The sequence below is a fragment of the Paroedura picta genome, chromosome 1 (assembly GCF_049243985.1).
Source record: "Paroedura picta isolate Pp20150507F chromosome 1, Ppicta_v3.0, whole genome shotgun sequence".
Lineage (NCBI taxonomy): Eukaryota > Metazoa > Chordata > Lepidosauria > Squamata > Gekkonidae > Paroedura > Paroedura picta.
The window spans coordinates 45,588,256-45,604,882 of NC_135369.1; the positions used below are offsets into that span (position 1 = coordinate 45,588,256).

At 41.7% G+C, this 16,627-nt stretch overlaps 1 protein-coding gene across 5 annotated transcripts in view; it reads left to right on the forward strand.

The window, feature by feature from the left end:
* The window catches only part of TTBK1 (tau tubulin kinase 1), a 131,554-nt gene that overhangs the window by 39,474 nt on the left and 75,453 nt on the right, over positions 1 to 16,627 (forward strand). For 3 of the 5 annotated variants that reach the window (XM_077336848.1, XM_077336839.1, XM_077336854.1), the window contains exons 5-7: positions 6,695 to 6,835; positions 8,144 to 8,248; positions 15,495 to 15,560. In XM_077336848.1, the coding sequence (XP_077192963.1) occupies positions 6,695 to 6,835; positions 8,144 to 8,248; positions 15,495 to 15,560 (312 nt within the window). Of the gene's footprint in view, positions 1 to 6,694; positions 6,836 to 8,143; positions 8,249 to 13,270; positions 13,352 to 13,477; positions 13,581 to 15,494; positions 15,561 to 16,627 lie in introns of those variants that run through there. The other 2 variants (XM_077336870.1, XM_077336863.1) reach the window with 2 other exon arrangements.

Below are 16,627 nucleotides of genomic sequence, written 5' to 3' on the forward strand. Positions count from 1 at the left end.
AGAAGACTGAGAGGGGATCTGATAACCATCTTCAAGTATTTAAAAGAGTGCCATATGGAGGATGGATCAGAATTATTCTCTCTTGCCCCAGAGGGACAGACCAGAACGAATGGGATGAAATTAATTCAAAAGAAATTCCATCTTAACATCCGAAAGAAGTTCCTGACAGTTAGAGCGGTTTCTCAGTGGAACAGGGCAGCTTCCTCGGGAGGTGGTGGGTTCTCCATTTTTAAACAGAGGCTAGATAGCCATCTGACGGAGAGGCTGATTCTGTGAAGGCAAAGGGGTGGCAGGTTACAGTAGATGAGCGATTAGGATGTGAATGTCCTGTATAGTGCAGGGGGTTGGACTAGATGACCCATGAGGTCCCTTCCAACTCTATTATTCTATGATTCTATGAATTATAGCTGAGATTAGATTTAAGCAGTTGATAAGATCTCTGAATGGCAATAAATTATTAGTGTACAAATACAAGACTTATCAAACTAATGTGAGAATGAAGTTTGAGTTCTCTCAGTCTTGAAATTCCTTAGATAAGGTTTGAGTCCATATATTCTTTGGTAGAGGGTTTGACCTGTTTGCCCTATGTAGAGAACAGAAGGGCATGGTTGGCATTTAATGGCATATACCAGAGGTCCCCAACCCCCGGGCTGCGCTGGGCCGCAGCTCCCTCTTCCCTCTTCCCGCCCCCCTCCACAGCAAGAAGCTCGCCAGGCTGCGAGCAAATCAGCTGCCGAAGCGGCCGATCAGCTTGCGGCCCGGCAAGCTTCTTGCTTTGGGAGGGGGCGGGAAGAGAAGCTTGCTGGGCCGCAAGCTAATCGGCCGCTTTGGCGTCCAATTTCCTTGCGGCCTGGAGGGGCGGGGAGAGGGAGCCGCAGCCGCTGGCATGCCGGCGACGCAAACGGCATACGGTTGGGGCCAGGGCGGGCAGTCCCGACATTAGATCTGGGCTCCCTGGGTTCATCTGTGTGATCTGATTGCCTCACTTCCATATTAACAACCTGATGTCCCCCGGCTAACGTGGGGCGGTTTGGCAGGGTTAGTCGGGTTAGTTAGTGCTTGCCTGTTGCCTAACATTGATAGTGTGAATTGGCTTTAATGGTTTTAACTATGGGTTTTATTGTAATTTTTATCATGTAAACCGCCATGAGCCTAAGGGAACGGCAATATAAAAGTTTAATAATAATAATAATAATAAAAAGAAGGCCAGATCCTGAAGATGAAACTCAAATACTTTGGCTACCTCATGAGAAGGAAGGACTCCCTGGAGAAAGAGCCTAATGCTGGGAGCGATTGAGGGCAAAAGAAGAAGGGGGATTACAGGGAATTAGGTGGTTGGATGGAGTCACTGAAGCAGTTGGTGCAAACTTAAATGGACTCCGTGGAATGGTAGAGGACAGGAAGGCCTGGAGGATCATTGTCCATGGGGTCGCTATGGGTTGGACATGACTTCGCACCCAACAACAACAACAACAACATCTTTGCAGCATAATATGGACAAATCATAACTACTAGTTTCTACAGATCTTAGTGGCTTAGGTTTCTGAGAACAGCTGTAGACATCTGTGGATCATATTTGCTCCCTATCTTATATAACAGTGTCAGTTCTCAAAGAATTCTCAAATTCGATAGAAAACAGATAGCTCAAATAGACTCCTCTGTCAGATGCAGTGGGACTGAGGTATATAAAAAGATGTATAAGCTTTCAAAGCTAAAAAGGTAAAGGTAAAGGTATCCCCTGTGCAAGCACCGAGTCATGTCTGACCCTTGGGGTGACGCCCTCTAGCATTTTCATGGCAGACTCAATACGGGGTGGTTTGCCAGTGCCTTCCCCAGTCATTACCGTTTACCCCCCAGCAAGCTGGGTACTCATTTTACTGACCTCGGAAGGATGGAAGGCTGAGTCAACCTTGAGCTGGCTGCTGGGATTGAACTCCCAACCTCATGGGCAAAGCTTTCAGGCGGCTGCCTTACCACTCTGCGCCACAAGAGGCTCTTCAAAGCTAGAAAACTGAAAAAGAAAGAGGGAAATGTTGATTTCTCCAGTCTATTGACAGGAATCATGAGTTATACAAGTTCAGCAGGAAATAAATTCTCAAATAGATTATGTAGGTTTTTCTGTAAACTGAACTGTTCATTTTAAAGCATTAAAAAATTTACATGGCTTGCCAGGATGAACGTGAAAATGGAACATTGATATTCTAATTGCACAAGTTTGTCTTCTGGGAACTTTGATAGTCTGTTCGTTCCACTTCTGTTTTCTGTTACAGCAGTTCAGAAAATTGAATTGCCTTTCTCTTGGTGGCCCTGCATAACCAAGGTAACGGTAATTTGTCTTGGCAGCAAGAGAATTTTAATTGGTGTCTGTTGCATTGGAGCCTGATACTCAGTCCATTTACCTGCACTGGCAAGAAGCCAGCTGCCTGCCTGCCTGACCTGGAAGGAGGAACATGGATCTGGCCATTGCCTCCAAACAGTGAAAAAATCATAAGAACAAGCACCACATAACCTTGCCACAACAGGGAGCTACTAAACTGATTGGAACCATAACAGGTGCTTGGAAGGAAGATGAGAAGTTAGTGTACCTGAGTGTTTTGTTGAGATTTTTGGGAGAGGCTGTGGCTCAGTGGTAGAACATCTGCTTGGCATGCAGAATGGGCCAGGTTCAGTCATCAGCATCTCCTCCAATGAAAAGGATCAGGTATGAAGCAATGCAACAGGCCTCTTCCAGAGACCCTGGAGAGCCACTTTCAGTTTGACTAGACATGGATAAACCAAGGTTCTGATGAGGCAGTTTCATGCATCCATGAAAATTTGGGGGTCAAGGATCCAAACAGCATACATCTATGCCTTATACCTGTTGGACTGTTGCTTCTCCCCATAATTTCCTTTGTTAGCCCACAGCCACCCAGTTCTGATGCCATCTACTGGGTGCCTTTTCTGATTGTTAACCAAGGGTGCCTCTCAAGTGAGCCATTTGGGGACCTCAGGAGGCTTTCCATCATGCCCTTCCTGACATGCAAGGCAGGAAACATGGGCAAGAGCTCAAGAAGAGGAAAATCTCTTCTCTGTGATGCGAAATGAGAAGAAATATTTCTCTCCGGGCCCACTTGTGCATCACTGTCTCTTTTTCTGGGTTCTGACTTTTGGGATGAATGATGATTCTGATCAAAATGTCTACATTAGAATCATAGAATCATAGAGTTGGAAGGGGCCATACAGGCCATCTAGTCCAACCCCCTGCTCAACGCAGGATTAGCCCTAAGCATAGAATAGAATAGAATCATAATGGTAATATATAAAAATCCAATTGTACAATTGTGACAGAACCAAATCTACCCTGTTTTTAAGTATTTGCCAGTCCCATTTGAACCCTTTTTACAAGGCACAAAAGGTAGAAATGACGAAGCCACAGAAGTTCACAAAGACCAATCCAAGTGTGTTTGCAGTTTGTTTTTTCTTAATCTTCACATTTCTTTGAAGTTATGCATGGAGGTACACAATTTTGACAGGAAAACCCCCCACCTCCAGTGAGTTTAAATCCTCCTGAGTGGTTGCTGGGACTTGCAAGCATTAGGCTGGAGATCTCTCTCTCTTAAGGTCATGAGTCACAGTCTCAGAATAATAGAAGATATTTACTCAAAATCCACTTCCTTTGTACAGTTATATTCATTCTGCTACTGCATTGGAATATGTTTATATGCACTGCAATACATTTATATACAGTTTTAAAATTGTTTATCATTCTAAGCTTGTCTTCTCAAATTTTATTATTAATCCATTTTTCAAATAGATTATTAATTTTGCCATTACTGCATAGTCAGCAAGTTTATTTTCCTGTTTTTCTAAGCTTGGACAGAGGTCTGATTGGAAACTGCTTTTAATGGCTCATCTCTCCTCCTGCCCTTTCCCCCAGCAGTCCTTTAAAACTGCCAAAAAGCCAATGCTGGGGATCAGGGGCAGTCGTAGTGAGGGGTGAGAGAGGAGGCCTGCAGTGTACAGTGTTGCTTGTCCTTGAGGTACCCCTAGCCCCCAGCTTTGTGTGTTCAAGAGTCTTGAGGGCTGCTACGGAACACAGAGGACATGCTTCTATACAATAGGATCTATTTTTGCAGTTGGAGACTGTTGGAGACTGGGATAAAGCAGGGTATCTTTAGCTAAGTACATCTGTCACAAATGAATCTGTTTGTAATGTTTTGGTTCTGTAGGAGAAACACTTAGGTAGGAAATATGACACTTTTTATTGAATTTGCTTGGACCAAACAGTCTTCTAAACTCTGTGGGTACCCGGTTCAAATGAGGAAAAAGCACTGCTGCCAATATCTGCAAGTTTGACTCTTGGATACTGGGTTTTCAAGATGCATTATCCTCTGAATTTGCCTGTTTATTTCTATTTATTTATTTAATTTTATTTATATTTTGGCTTATTGGCCACCCCTCTCCAAGTGGTCTCAGGGCAGCTCACAACAGCATAATTGAAATCGTGTACAGTTTTTAAGTGTTGAAATTACATCGACTTGGTTGTGGCAATTCTTCATACATGCCTCTCTAGCCCACATCCCTTCCTCCTTGCAAACCTCCAAATACAAGTATATAGAAAAGACAAAGCACTGACAAAGCAACGGCTGACTGAGAAACAAATGTGATATTGATGGACTGTCTTTAGTAACAGAAGATGAACCAAGAGAGCCATGAATATGAGAAGCGGCAGCAGTAGTTAGAACAAAGAGAATGAGAACAGAATAATTTTTGTTGACATTTCAGAAAGACATGACACTTTCAAAGCTGTAGAGATGAAATCTGGAGGCACTGAAGACACTCTAGAATACCTTTTGGAGAGGAATAGCAGCGGTCAGCAGCATGCACCATGATGAGCTTGAAGAATTGAAGCATTAACAAAAATTGAAATTAAAATAGTGGTTGTGCCTATTGGATGAGAAGAATGGCTTCTCAAAATAACTACTACTTGGCTCTTGCTGCATTAGTTGCTAATGCTCTTTTGTGGGAAGCGGAACGGAAAGGTCGAGGATTGTTTGAGCATGGGCAGTGAAATGGCACAATCTCTGTTCTCTGCAAAATAGAGGTTGACAAATGATTGGGCAGCAGAGGGGTAATAATAATCATATTTATTCATGTAGCCCACCTTTCTTGAGAGGCTCAGGATGGGTAGCGTCAACCGTAATATATAGTTATAAATAACACGAAAATACATTTTAAATTAAATTTAAAACATTTTACAGTCCATATCTCTGCCAATTAATATCATCGAAGAAGGTTTGTTTCTTTAGGTAGATGGATCAGCTCTTCATATTCTGTCAGACTACTGTCATTGCTCTGTCTCTTAAGGTGGTTGATCACTTGACTGTATTTCAAAAGAAATGCTCTGGGGTGGTGCTGACCAAAGTTTCTTCACAGGTGGTGTGAAGAATGCTTTTTAGATTGGAATGCAGCTGCTGAGAATATATGTAATGTGGGATAGAAACATTCTGTGAGCAATGCCAGAGTGGAGGCATTTAAAATATGCTTTCTTCTCAATTTAAAGGACTTGTATCCTTTGATACATAGAGCAAATAAAAGCTCTGATGAGGTGAATTGCATTAGGAATATGGCATGGGGCTACAGGTTCACCACCCTATATGCCTGTTTCAGAGCCGTCACCCACAGAATGGGGTATGTGTGGCTGCTGTTAAGTTTTTGGGAGTTCTGTGGGTGATCCATTAAAAAAATCCCATGACCTTGAGTCAATAAGGAAGAGTGGCTTATAAATGTAAAGAATAAAAGTGGGTCTTTCCTTATCTAATTTTGCCCTGAGGATTACATTTGGATATCTCAACAGCCACAGTTCAGCCACATCAATCACGTAAACTAGATGCCTAATTTCATGACTCTTGAGATTTGTTGTAGGGTTTCAAGGTCTCCCTTGGCCACATGTGTGGGATGTGGGGTAGCGTTGTCAGATCCAGTTTGGGAAACTCCTGGAGATTTGAGGATAGAACCTGTGAAGGACAAATACCTCAATGGGATATAGTGCCATAGAATCCATCTTCCAAAGCATCATTTTTCCCCAGGGGAACTATCTCTGTAGTGTGGAAATAAGATGTAATTCCAAGGGAATCCACAGGTCTCACCTGGAGGCTGGCATCCCTAGTTCGTTGTCATTGGGACAAGGCAAGATTTTCAGTGGCATGTTTGGTACATGTACATCAGTGATCTTTGCAGGAGGTACACATGGTAAAGTAGAGATGTACATCTCCAAATACATTGCAGATATGTGTCATAGAGCCATGCCCACTTGCAGCTTCCTCTGGATTTGGAGATGTGATTCTCCCTTCCGCTTTTTGTATGCCATTAATTTCTTCATTCTGTGCAAACCAGCCCTTTTGTCCTAAATAAATCTTATTAGTTTGTCTTGATTTGTCTGTAATTTAAGCAATTTAAATTGAGAATAAATCATTTTAATGGGTTTTTCTGAGGGTTCTCTCACAGGTACATTTCCTAATGTAGCCAGAGCTCAACCTAATGTGCATGAAAGGATGCTTAGGTGACTCCCTGTCAGTACTAAGTACATGGGTATGTGGAGTGCTAAAAATGCCAGTCCAGAGCAGAACTTCCCTTGAGCTATAGATTATGTGAAGTAACTGTGTTGTGTCTGCCTAAATATTAGTATTGTAAAGTTAGTATGCATCTGTTTCAGGGCCGTAATCTAGCAGACCTCAGAAGAAGCCAGCCACGGGGAACCTTTACACTGAGCACAACCCTCCGATTAGGCAAGCAGATTCTAGAATCCATAGAAGCCATTCACTCAGTAGGATTCCTGCACCGGGACATCAAACCTGTAAGTTTCTAATGTGTTGGTTTTTCTGTTGTTGGTGTTCTCTTGTGTAAAGCCATATTGGAAGCCAGCCAATGAGGACATGTGTTACCATGACAAGGGAGAACCTCCTGCAGGAGGTTTTATAGGCTCTTGGGTTCCAGACCCCTTTCCTGGCTAAAATCTGGCTTCCCACCTTGAAAGGGAACTTGATGCCTTCCTGTGTAGCATATTAAAATAGGTAATGCTCAGCCTCTAAAGATAAAGAAGAGAATAAAAATTGGAACTATTCATTTAAAATAGTTCCTTGATTTTGGACCTGTGGGTGCTTCTTAAGAACATAAGAAAAGCCCTGCTTGGTCAGACCAGAGGTCCATCTAGTTCAGCATCTGGAGGCCCAACAACGGGAGAGCCAACAATGGGGCGACCTCTAATCTGGAGAGCCACGTTTGATCGCCACTCCTCCACATGCCGCCAGCTGGGTGACCTTGGGCTAGCCACAGTCCCATTAGAGCTGTTCTCACAGAGCAGTTTTGTCAGAGCTCTCAGTGAAACCCAGTCTGTTGTGGGGAGAGGAAGGGAAGGCAATTGTAAGCTATTTTGAGATTCCTAGTAGTGAAAAGCAGAGTATAAAAAAGAACTCTTCTACTTCCGGTATTTCATTATGCAAAGTAGTCTGTTTTTTACTCCTTTAGAATGACCAGGTTTTCTCTTTATGCATGGTTTGCTATTACATAGGAAGCAATTAGCATCAGCTGCACCTTGCTCCATTAGGCAACATTCTTGAGGTGGGCTGGAGCTTTGTGCATTTTGCTTGGTTTTAGTTAGTTCCGGTTGCCAAAGGTGTGTCAAGTAAATGCCAGTCTACATGGGTGAAGAAAGGCCATATATAGGTCATGTATGTAAAGTTGTGTTTTGATTAAACACTATCTAAGGCAGTTTCTTTCTTTCTCTTTAACAATAAAAGGAAGCTGTCCTAGACAGTGTTTATTAATCACAAGCTTGTAAAGAATACTTAAAATATGATATGAAGTCCTTCTCAGGAAGGATGATGGCATGGAATGAGAAAAAACAATAAGCAAGACCTCAGCTAGCATAAACAGTGGGAATGGTTCCATTTTAAATTTGTTGTCATTATTTAAGTCTTTATTTATGAAAAGCAGGTGGATGTATGAATGCCACTGTAGTTTCAAAAGTCTTTGTAAGAAATGGCTGATGGAGGAAGTGTGATAATATTGGTGCCTGGAACAGGGCAGTAAATAGTGAGTGTGTTATAGTAAGTGAATGAGTTCTAATTTACTAACATGAAAATACTCTGCTTTTTCCCTGTAGTCCAACTTTGCCATGGGACGCCTGCCCTCAACCTATAGGAAATGTTATATGTTAGACTTTGGTCTAGCCCGGCAGTATACCAATACCAACGGTGAAGTCCGGCCCGTAAGTGATGCCTTTTCCAATTCTGATGCCTTTTAGGTAATGGGATTTTAAAGCCTATTACTCTGTTAAGTTACAGTTGCAATACTGTTAGCTGTTGGTGAGGCATGCCGTTTATTGGGATAGATGTTGAACATAGTGGATCTTTCTTGTTGCGAAAGACAAAATATATTTCTTTTCAATTATATATATATAATTGTGTGTGTGTGTGTGTGTGTGTGTGTGTGTGTGAGTAGCTCAGTGTTTTTAGTTGATGTTGTTTAAACTGTCTTCATTGTTCTGACAGCTTTTAAAAAGAGTGTTAGGGTTGTAGATAACCTGGTTGAAGAGGAACTTTGCTTAGGCCAGTTGTCTTTAAACATTTGGAAATGTTTTGTGAAAAATCATGTGTATTGATCCTGTGGCCATTTCTACTGTTCGTAGTTTTATGACATACATTATATGGTATACATTATATGGTATACATTATAAGGTATAGAAGTATGATAAATAAATAAATAAATAAATAAATAAATATATTTGGATAGGTGGGAGATATAGTATTAACCTATAACAGCAAAGGTTGACTCATCCTTCCAAGGTTGGTAAAATGAGTACCCAGCTTGCTGGGGGGGTAAATGGTAATGACTGGGGAAGGCACTGGCAAACCACCCCGTATTGAGTCTGCCATGAAAACGCTAGAGGGCGTCACCCCAAGGGTCAGACATGACTCGGTGCTTGCACAGGGGATACCTTTACCTTTACCTTATAACAGCAATGTTGAAATGCTTGCTTCAAGTGGTGTTTCTGAATCAGTTGTATTCTAGGGGGAGGGGGAGGCTTTAGTGATAGTTGTTCCTTAATATCTCTCTGATTCACTCCAGGAATATTGAAGACTCCCTAATCATCGGTTTAAGTAACTATTTATTTCTTCAATTTATTTCTTCAATTTATTGACCTCCACTCCCAAAGGCTCGTGGCGGTTTACATAACTAGAAAATACACTATCCAGTCACTGCCATTGGAAGCCCAACAATGAAGTTACACCTGAGGGAGAGAGAGCATGTTTCCCTTTCTTTTCATGATAGAATTTGAATAATTGCAATGATGAAAAGAAAAAAATAAAGGAGTGTTTGTTTTAACTGCAAAAAGTAAAGCCCCCCCCAAGCTTTCTAATTGAGGTTCACTTGAAAAATAGCACAGCCTTTTCAGTTCAGAAAAAATAATGAGTAAAACTGAGAAGCATATGTCTCTGAAAAGAAAGAACAAGTAGAGAAGTAAAGTGACCATGGCAAAGAGAAACTAGACTTGACTTATTTTTTCAATGTACTCAGTTTGCTTGTATGGTCCTGCTTCAGTCCACTTAAGAGCCAGTTTGGTGTAGTGGTTAGGAGTGTGGACTTCTAATCTGGCATGCCAGGTTTGCTTCTGCACTCCACCACATGCAACCAGCTGGGTGACCTTGGGCTCGCCACGGCACTGATAAAACTGTTCTGACTGGGCAATGATATCAGTGCTCTCTCAGCCTCACCCACTCCACAGGGTGTCTGTTGTGGGGAGAGGAATGGGAAGGTGACTGTAAGCCGCTTTGAGCCTCCTTTGGGTAGGGAAAAGCGGCATACAAGAACCAACTCTTCTTCTTCTTAACATGTATGATGAAGTAGGTTGTTGTTGCTTAAGCCACAGTAAACCACATCCTCTTCAAAATCAAAGCAGTTATTAGATCATTCTCTGTCTTGTGCCCTTTCTCAAAAGAAATTGCACCCACAACTTTTTAACCATGTTAGAGATTTATAAAGCAAACCAGTGGCCTTTTAATGTTCCTGGAACATGCCATTGCAGGCATCCAAATCAGATGAGATCCTGCTTGGTAATTAGGTAGCTCCAGAATGTCTTAGATGAACAGGGTGTTAACTATAACTGTTGCTCTTTCATTCGCCTTTTGTGGTGTATTTTACTCTGCTGTCGTTCCTCTCTATAATTAGACATAGTTTTGATCTATGATCCTTTCTATGTATAAGGAAATAGCCAGAATGGATATTTCTCCTGCAGCAGTGAACTGCAAGTGTGTATTCACAAAGATGTGATTTTGTAGATGGCACTTCAAGCAAGCAGCCATTTTATACTGATAATAACTGGTAACTTATGCTAACAGAACAACTAACATAATCTGTCCTCGGAGGGATGAAATTTAATTCAAAAGAAATTCCGTTTAAACACCCAGAAGAAACAGAGTGGTTTCTCAGTGGAACAGGCTTCCTTGAGAGGTGGTGGGTTCTCTTTCTTTGGAGATTTTTAAACAGGCTGGATAGCCGTCTGACGGAGAGGCTGATTCTGTGAAGGTTCAAGGAGGTGGCAGGTTACAGTGGATGAGTGATAGGGATGTGAGTGTCCTGCATAGTGTAGGGGGTTGGACTAGATGAGCCAGGAGGTGCCTTCTAACTCTATGATTCTGTTTTATGAAGACTGTTAGGAGAGCTAGCATATCTCTGCACCAAGAAAATATGATATAGTAAGCATTAACACCACACAACCTCTCATGTAAACTCTTGGTTTGGACAAGTTTAGTAATTTGTCATGCCACCCTATTAGGCTTTCATTTGTGCTCTCAAATATTCATCTTCTGCATGTAGAAATAGTTTTATTTTTGCCTGTCATTCTTAATTATTTTCTGGCTGCACAAAGGTGGATTTTCAGTTTGCAAACAGAGTTCACCATTCTTTCATGAACCCTTGGGTTATTATTATACGTGCCCTTTGAAGCTCTCTGCTGAAAATCCTGTGCAATCGTTATTGTGCATATAGCGGTAAAGGAAAAGCTGTGTTTGTATCACGGCAAGCGTCTCCTGCTTACATGAACTGGCAATACATTATTGTTCTTTGCATGCTGTTGTTTTTGCCAACTCAGCCCTAGACCATTGATTAGAGCTTTGTCTCCTTGTGATTCAGACTGCACTGCAGTAGTCAGCAGTGCTTGACTGTGGATATTGTATGTATGCTAAGTGCAGGTTTGTCTCTGCATAAGTGTGTGGGAGAAGCGGTAAATTAGACAAGAGAATGCACAATCAAGGTTTGATGAACGTAGGCTAAAGGTTGCAGGAAACAAATTAAGCTAAAATACTGCACATTTAATTAATGTAGTTTCTGCCTTTATCTGGCAAAAAAAAGTTCATGTAGATCAGTGGTTCTCAACCTTCCTAATGCCGCGACCCTTTAATACAGTTCCTCATGTTGTAGTGACCCCCAAGCATAAAATTATGCAAGTGTTCTTTCACAGAAATTAAACAGAAACTGACCAATGGTGTGAAGATCCATTGTTCATGATTGTATATAAATTGGGTTTTTTCCTGGGGTTTCTCAATTCAGTTCTGCCTCTTGTCCCACCATGCCGATCTCGCTCGTTTCCATTGCTCCAGGCAGAAAAAAGCTCTATCTTGATCTACCCTGCAAGTCTGTTGTGTGGATGGCACCCCCCCCCCAAGCTGCTTGCCCTGCCGTGACCCCTCTGAAAGGGTCGTTCGACCCCCAAAAGGGTCCCGACCTCCAGGTTGAGAACCACTGATGAAGATGTTTGCTAAGATGGAAGCAAATACATGAAATTAGGAAAAATCTTTTGAAACAGGGGTATTGTAACAAAGTAATTCTCTGAGTGACGTGATTCTTTGGGGCTTTGCCAAGAGAATTAGATAGCATGATTCCATGCAATATTGTGGCACTGCTGTCCACTTAGGGAAGCAGGGTGCAACACAATGTGCAACACACGGTGCAACACAAGACTTATCACATTTTAGTCTATATATGTGGCAAAGGACCTAGGGAAAACAGAGACAATATTTTCAAGTTTAAGAAACAGAAATATTCCACAGTTTGTATTAGGGTTGTGCGCAGCGGCATCCAAAGTGGCCGTTCCAGGCTGACACAGCCAGTGCCACACTAGAAGTTGGGAATCCTCAAGGTGGTCCAAGGAAGAATCCTAGAACAAGATCATATAGCCAGGAACCAGGGTCAGTGGAACAAGCATAGTCTTCAGACTGTGAGAAAAACTGCTCAGACTGGATGATAGCAGCTTTCCCCCCCTCTAGGCTAAATCTATTGGACCCTTTGTTCAGCTATTCCCAGCATTTTGTTTGGGTCCTTCAAATTGCACAGCTGGAAAGGAGGAGGATGCAGGCCTCACAGGGTCATGTTACACTTAAACCCGAGAGACCAGGCAGACCAGGGTGTGTGTGAATACTAATGTGTGTCATAGGGACAGAGATTTGACAGGGACAAATACCAGAAAATAAAGGCTGCCCTTGATAATTAATCAGCTTGGAGCCTATTGGATAGGGACTCCTGAGCATCCAAAAAACTCTTCTCCTTGGCTTATAAATACAATGACAATCTAATTAGAGTCAGGTAGGCGGCCGTGTTGGTCTGAAGCAAAAGAACAGAGTTTGAATCAAGTGGCACAAAGTTTAATTCAAGGTATGAACTGTTGTGTGTACACACACTTCTTCAGATACAGTGAAAAAGAATTTCCTCAAGCCTAGAGAGTGAGGTAGTTGCCAGGAAGGGCTAGTTAGAGTGAAGATGCAGAAGTAACTAGGTGTTTATAGCTTAGATTGGATTAAGGCTGTTGATAAAATCTGTGGATGGCTGTAAATTAGCACACAAATACAAGAGTTAATTAATAGAGCGCCAGTAGTTAGATGTGGTGGCACATAGCGGTAAGCAAAAATAGATGATGACAAATATGAGGAATATGGAAGTGCTAATGGTAGGGTGGCAACAGTGACTGAACATGCGTCATGGTAGAAACTACAGGGCATCAGCTCTCATTGTCTGTACCCAAAGAGAGGATCATCCGCCTCCCATATGCTGCACAATCTAGAAAGTTACGCCTAAAATATTTGTGAACTTTAGACAACTCAAGCACAACAGTTCATGCTCCAGGGACAGGCAAAAAAAATAACATTGTTCTGATTTTAAATTCATTTCTGTTTTTCTTTCTGTCCATTTTGCATTTTTATTATCATAGTTTTCTTTGGGTTTCTCTTTTTTACAGTTCTTTTGGGCTCCTTTTTTGAGACTGTGTTTGATGCGTTGGCTTCCCATCTGCTGCTTGTAACCATCTCAGCCATGAGTTGTGAGTGAGCCATCACGATGCTTCTTGGTCTTTTGTTTTTCTACTTGCTTTTCTTTAATTATTATTAGAGCTCAGAGTTACATTTGCTTTTGTTTTGCTTTTCATGATATAATTTTTGCTTTTCAGGACTGGGAAACATATTAATGTTTGACTCCTAGGCCAAGAACGTTCTAGGCTCAAAAGTTGTCATAAGTTTGGGTCCAGTCTTGGAGAGACAACTAAAGTACAAGTAAATATAATAATTTCCAAACTATAATTTTTCTCCTGGCTTCCCTAAATGCTCTCTGTGTGCAGCTCCTCCTCTCTAGCCAGCAGGGATCCTCTGTAAACTTCCATCCTCTAGGTCCCTAAATGGATGTGGATCTAAGTGATACCCATCACTACAGAGGTGTCAGGCACACATAAGATTTTGTTGCATAGGGAACTATGTAGGCCTCCATCACTGCATTCAGGTCTAACTTCTTATGCAAGGAAAAAAAAAACACATGTTGATGGATGTTCAGGACCACCAAATAACTTCCTCCTAAAGTAGACAGGATTAAGTATGCACCTGAAATTAGGACTGCCCGTCCTTGTAGTGTGGTGGAAGGTCCTCTTTGCTTAGGGATGGGAGACAAAATTTAAAAACATATTGTCACTTCCAGGGTAAAGCTGCAAGTGATGTAGGGGTAGCTCACTGTAGTACGACCATATAGTTTCTGGCATTCCAGCAGCTACCCTACATCACTTCCAGGTTTCCCAGCAGATGTGATGTGGTGAAGTCACTGACATCACACACCCTGCCATGTCCCCATGCCCAACTATCCCAATGATCTTGGCAATACTAACTGAAGTTCAAGCTGTTTTAGTCTACAACTGCAGGGATGGTTTGAGTCATAACAAAACATGTTTGTTTTCTTTATCATATATTTCCCAGTTCTTAGTTCCAAAGGAGAAGATAGGACCTTTCTGGTTAGTGGCTATATACATTTTCATAATTCAGATTCATCTGGAAAAGTTCCTTTTTATTTATTAGCTGCCATCCTTATGACCTTTTAAAAAAATCAGTTTTGCCACCAGAAGTGTGCTTAACAGGAGACCATAGCTGAGCTGTAGACTGTATGTGTACAGTACAGGTGTCTGTTATCATTTTTGAGGCACACTTTACATTTTCAAAGGTACATACTCTGCCCTTTTACCTTAAAAAAATACTAGTAGCAGTAAGAAATGAAAGCTAACAAGTCAGAGAGCAATCAATAATAAAAGCAGCCCAGTAGAACAATGATGATGATGTCATCCGTTCAGTCGTGTCCGACCCTTGGTGATTCTATAGGAAAGTTTCCACCATGCATCTCTGTCAATGACTGCTTCTTTTAGTTGGTTCATGGTCATCCCTGTGTTGGCTTTGATCATGTTGAGCCAGTGGATCTTTTGGTGACCATGTTTCTTTTTGCTGCTGAATAATAATAAATAGCAAAAATACATCCCCAAAATGAAGCCCAAAGTAGAATTAACATCACACTCTCACAAAATAGACAATATTCCTCCATTCCCCAAGGCCTTCCAGAATAGCCTAACTTTAACAGAAGACTAACAGGAAGGAGACCAACAGATTTCTTGGAGCACAGACTTACATAGTCTGGAGATAATAAACGGTTAGATGTATACTTAAAAAGTGCAATGTGTGAGTTAGCTTACAGGGATCTTGTTTTCAACAAAAAGTGGACATTGCCCGTATAAAGTTGAGTAGTCTGTTGAGTGTGCATAGAGAAGGATCCTGGATAAGCAACTGGAAGAACTAAAAATTATTAGCATGGCCAGTCTCCACTGTTATGTGTGGAGAAACTGGTTCTATATTGGCCATTTCAAATACTGTAAAGTTGAATTTGCTGTACACCAGTGTACATTTCTTTTTTATACACAGGTGAGGAATTGTTGCTGGGCTCTGTTGACTCAAGGCTGAAGCATTAAACCCCTTGTAAATGCTGATTTTTGAGTTATTATTGCCTTGTCTGCTGTGGAACAACTCTTAACCCATAACCAGTGCATCTGTGTAGGTTAACAGATGCATATGAAAATATTTTATGACCCTCAAGAACACATGAACATGAGATATTCTGCAAGTTCTCAGCGTATTATGATTGTTTTTTTTCTTTCCCAATAGCCTCGTAATGTTGCTGGTTTCCGGGGAACAGTTCGCTATGCTTCTGTGAACGCGCACAAAAACAGAGTGAGTGCCTCCTTTCCTTTCCTTTCCTTTCCTTTCCTTTCCTTTCCTTTCCTTTCCTTTCCTTTCCTTTCCTTTCCTTCCCTTCCTTCCTTCCTTCCTTCCTTCCTTCCTTCCTTCCTTCCTTCCTTCCTTAAGCAGTATTGTGTTCTGTAGCTATGCAGTATATATGCAGGAGCTCATTCTGGGACAATTTGTCTTACAAAGTACCACATCTTGTGTATTTTATATTTTATACATATGAACATAATGACCCAAATACACATAAACAAGGGATTTTATGCATGCAATGGGGTTTTCATTATTTGTTGCCAAAAGGTAATTTCTCTGTACTGCATCACAAGCTGTTTCCTAAACAAGAATGAAATATAGTATATGGGGCTGAAATTTTTAAGAAGTCAATTTATTCATATGGTTTCCCCCTTTATACTTATCTGAACCGGTGTCACATATCTGTGTCCAACCCTGGGTGTAAACTGCACGGAGCTTTTATTCCAACCCCAGGTCGATTCAGTCCCTGCCCTCTACACAGAATGCGATTTCCATTTGGATTTGGGGCGATTTAAAATTTCCTTCTCCAACAAGAAGGATTGATCCGGAGTGACCCTACCTTTATTATGTGATATCTTAGAGTGCTGTTAACGCTTAATATTTCAAGATTCAGATTAGAGAAACCAGGCTGTTTTGAATCTGGGCTCTCCTCCGTGGTAGAGGACCCATGATTGGCCACAGGTGGTCATGTGGCAGACTTGCCATAAAGGAGAAGCCCCTAATTTCTCTCAACTTCTGTCGGTCCTGGATTTTTTCTCCCTTCTCTGCCTTTTTCGATCCTCTCCCACCCCCCTCCAAGAAAAGAAAGAGGCTCCCTGCTTGGCTCCCCCCCTTCTGAACTACCCTAACCACGTGCAAAAGACTTTCCTGTTTCAATGGGGAGGGGGGGAGAGGAAGATCCGAGTTCAAAGCAATCTAAATTCAACAGGATTGACAATGGAATAAACAAAGTAAGTGCAGACTCTGCCCTAGAATGAAACATTATCACCTCACAGGTGGGTTCCCCACCCTCACCTCTT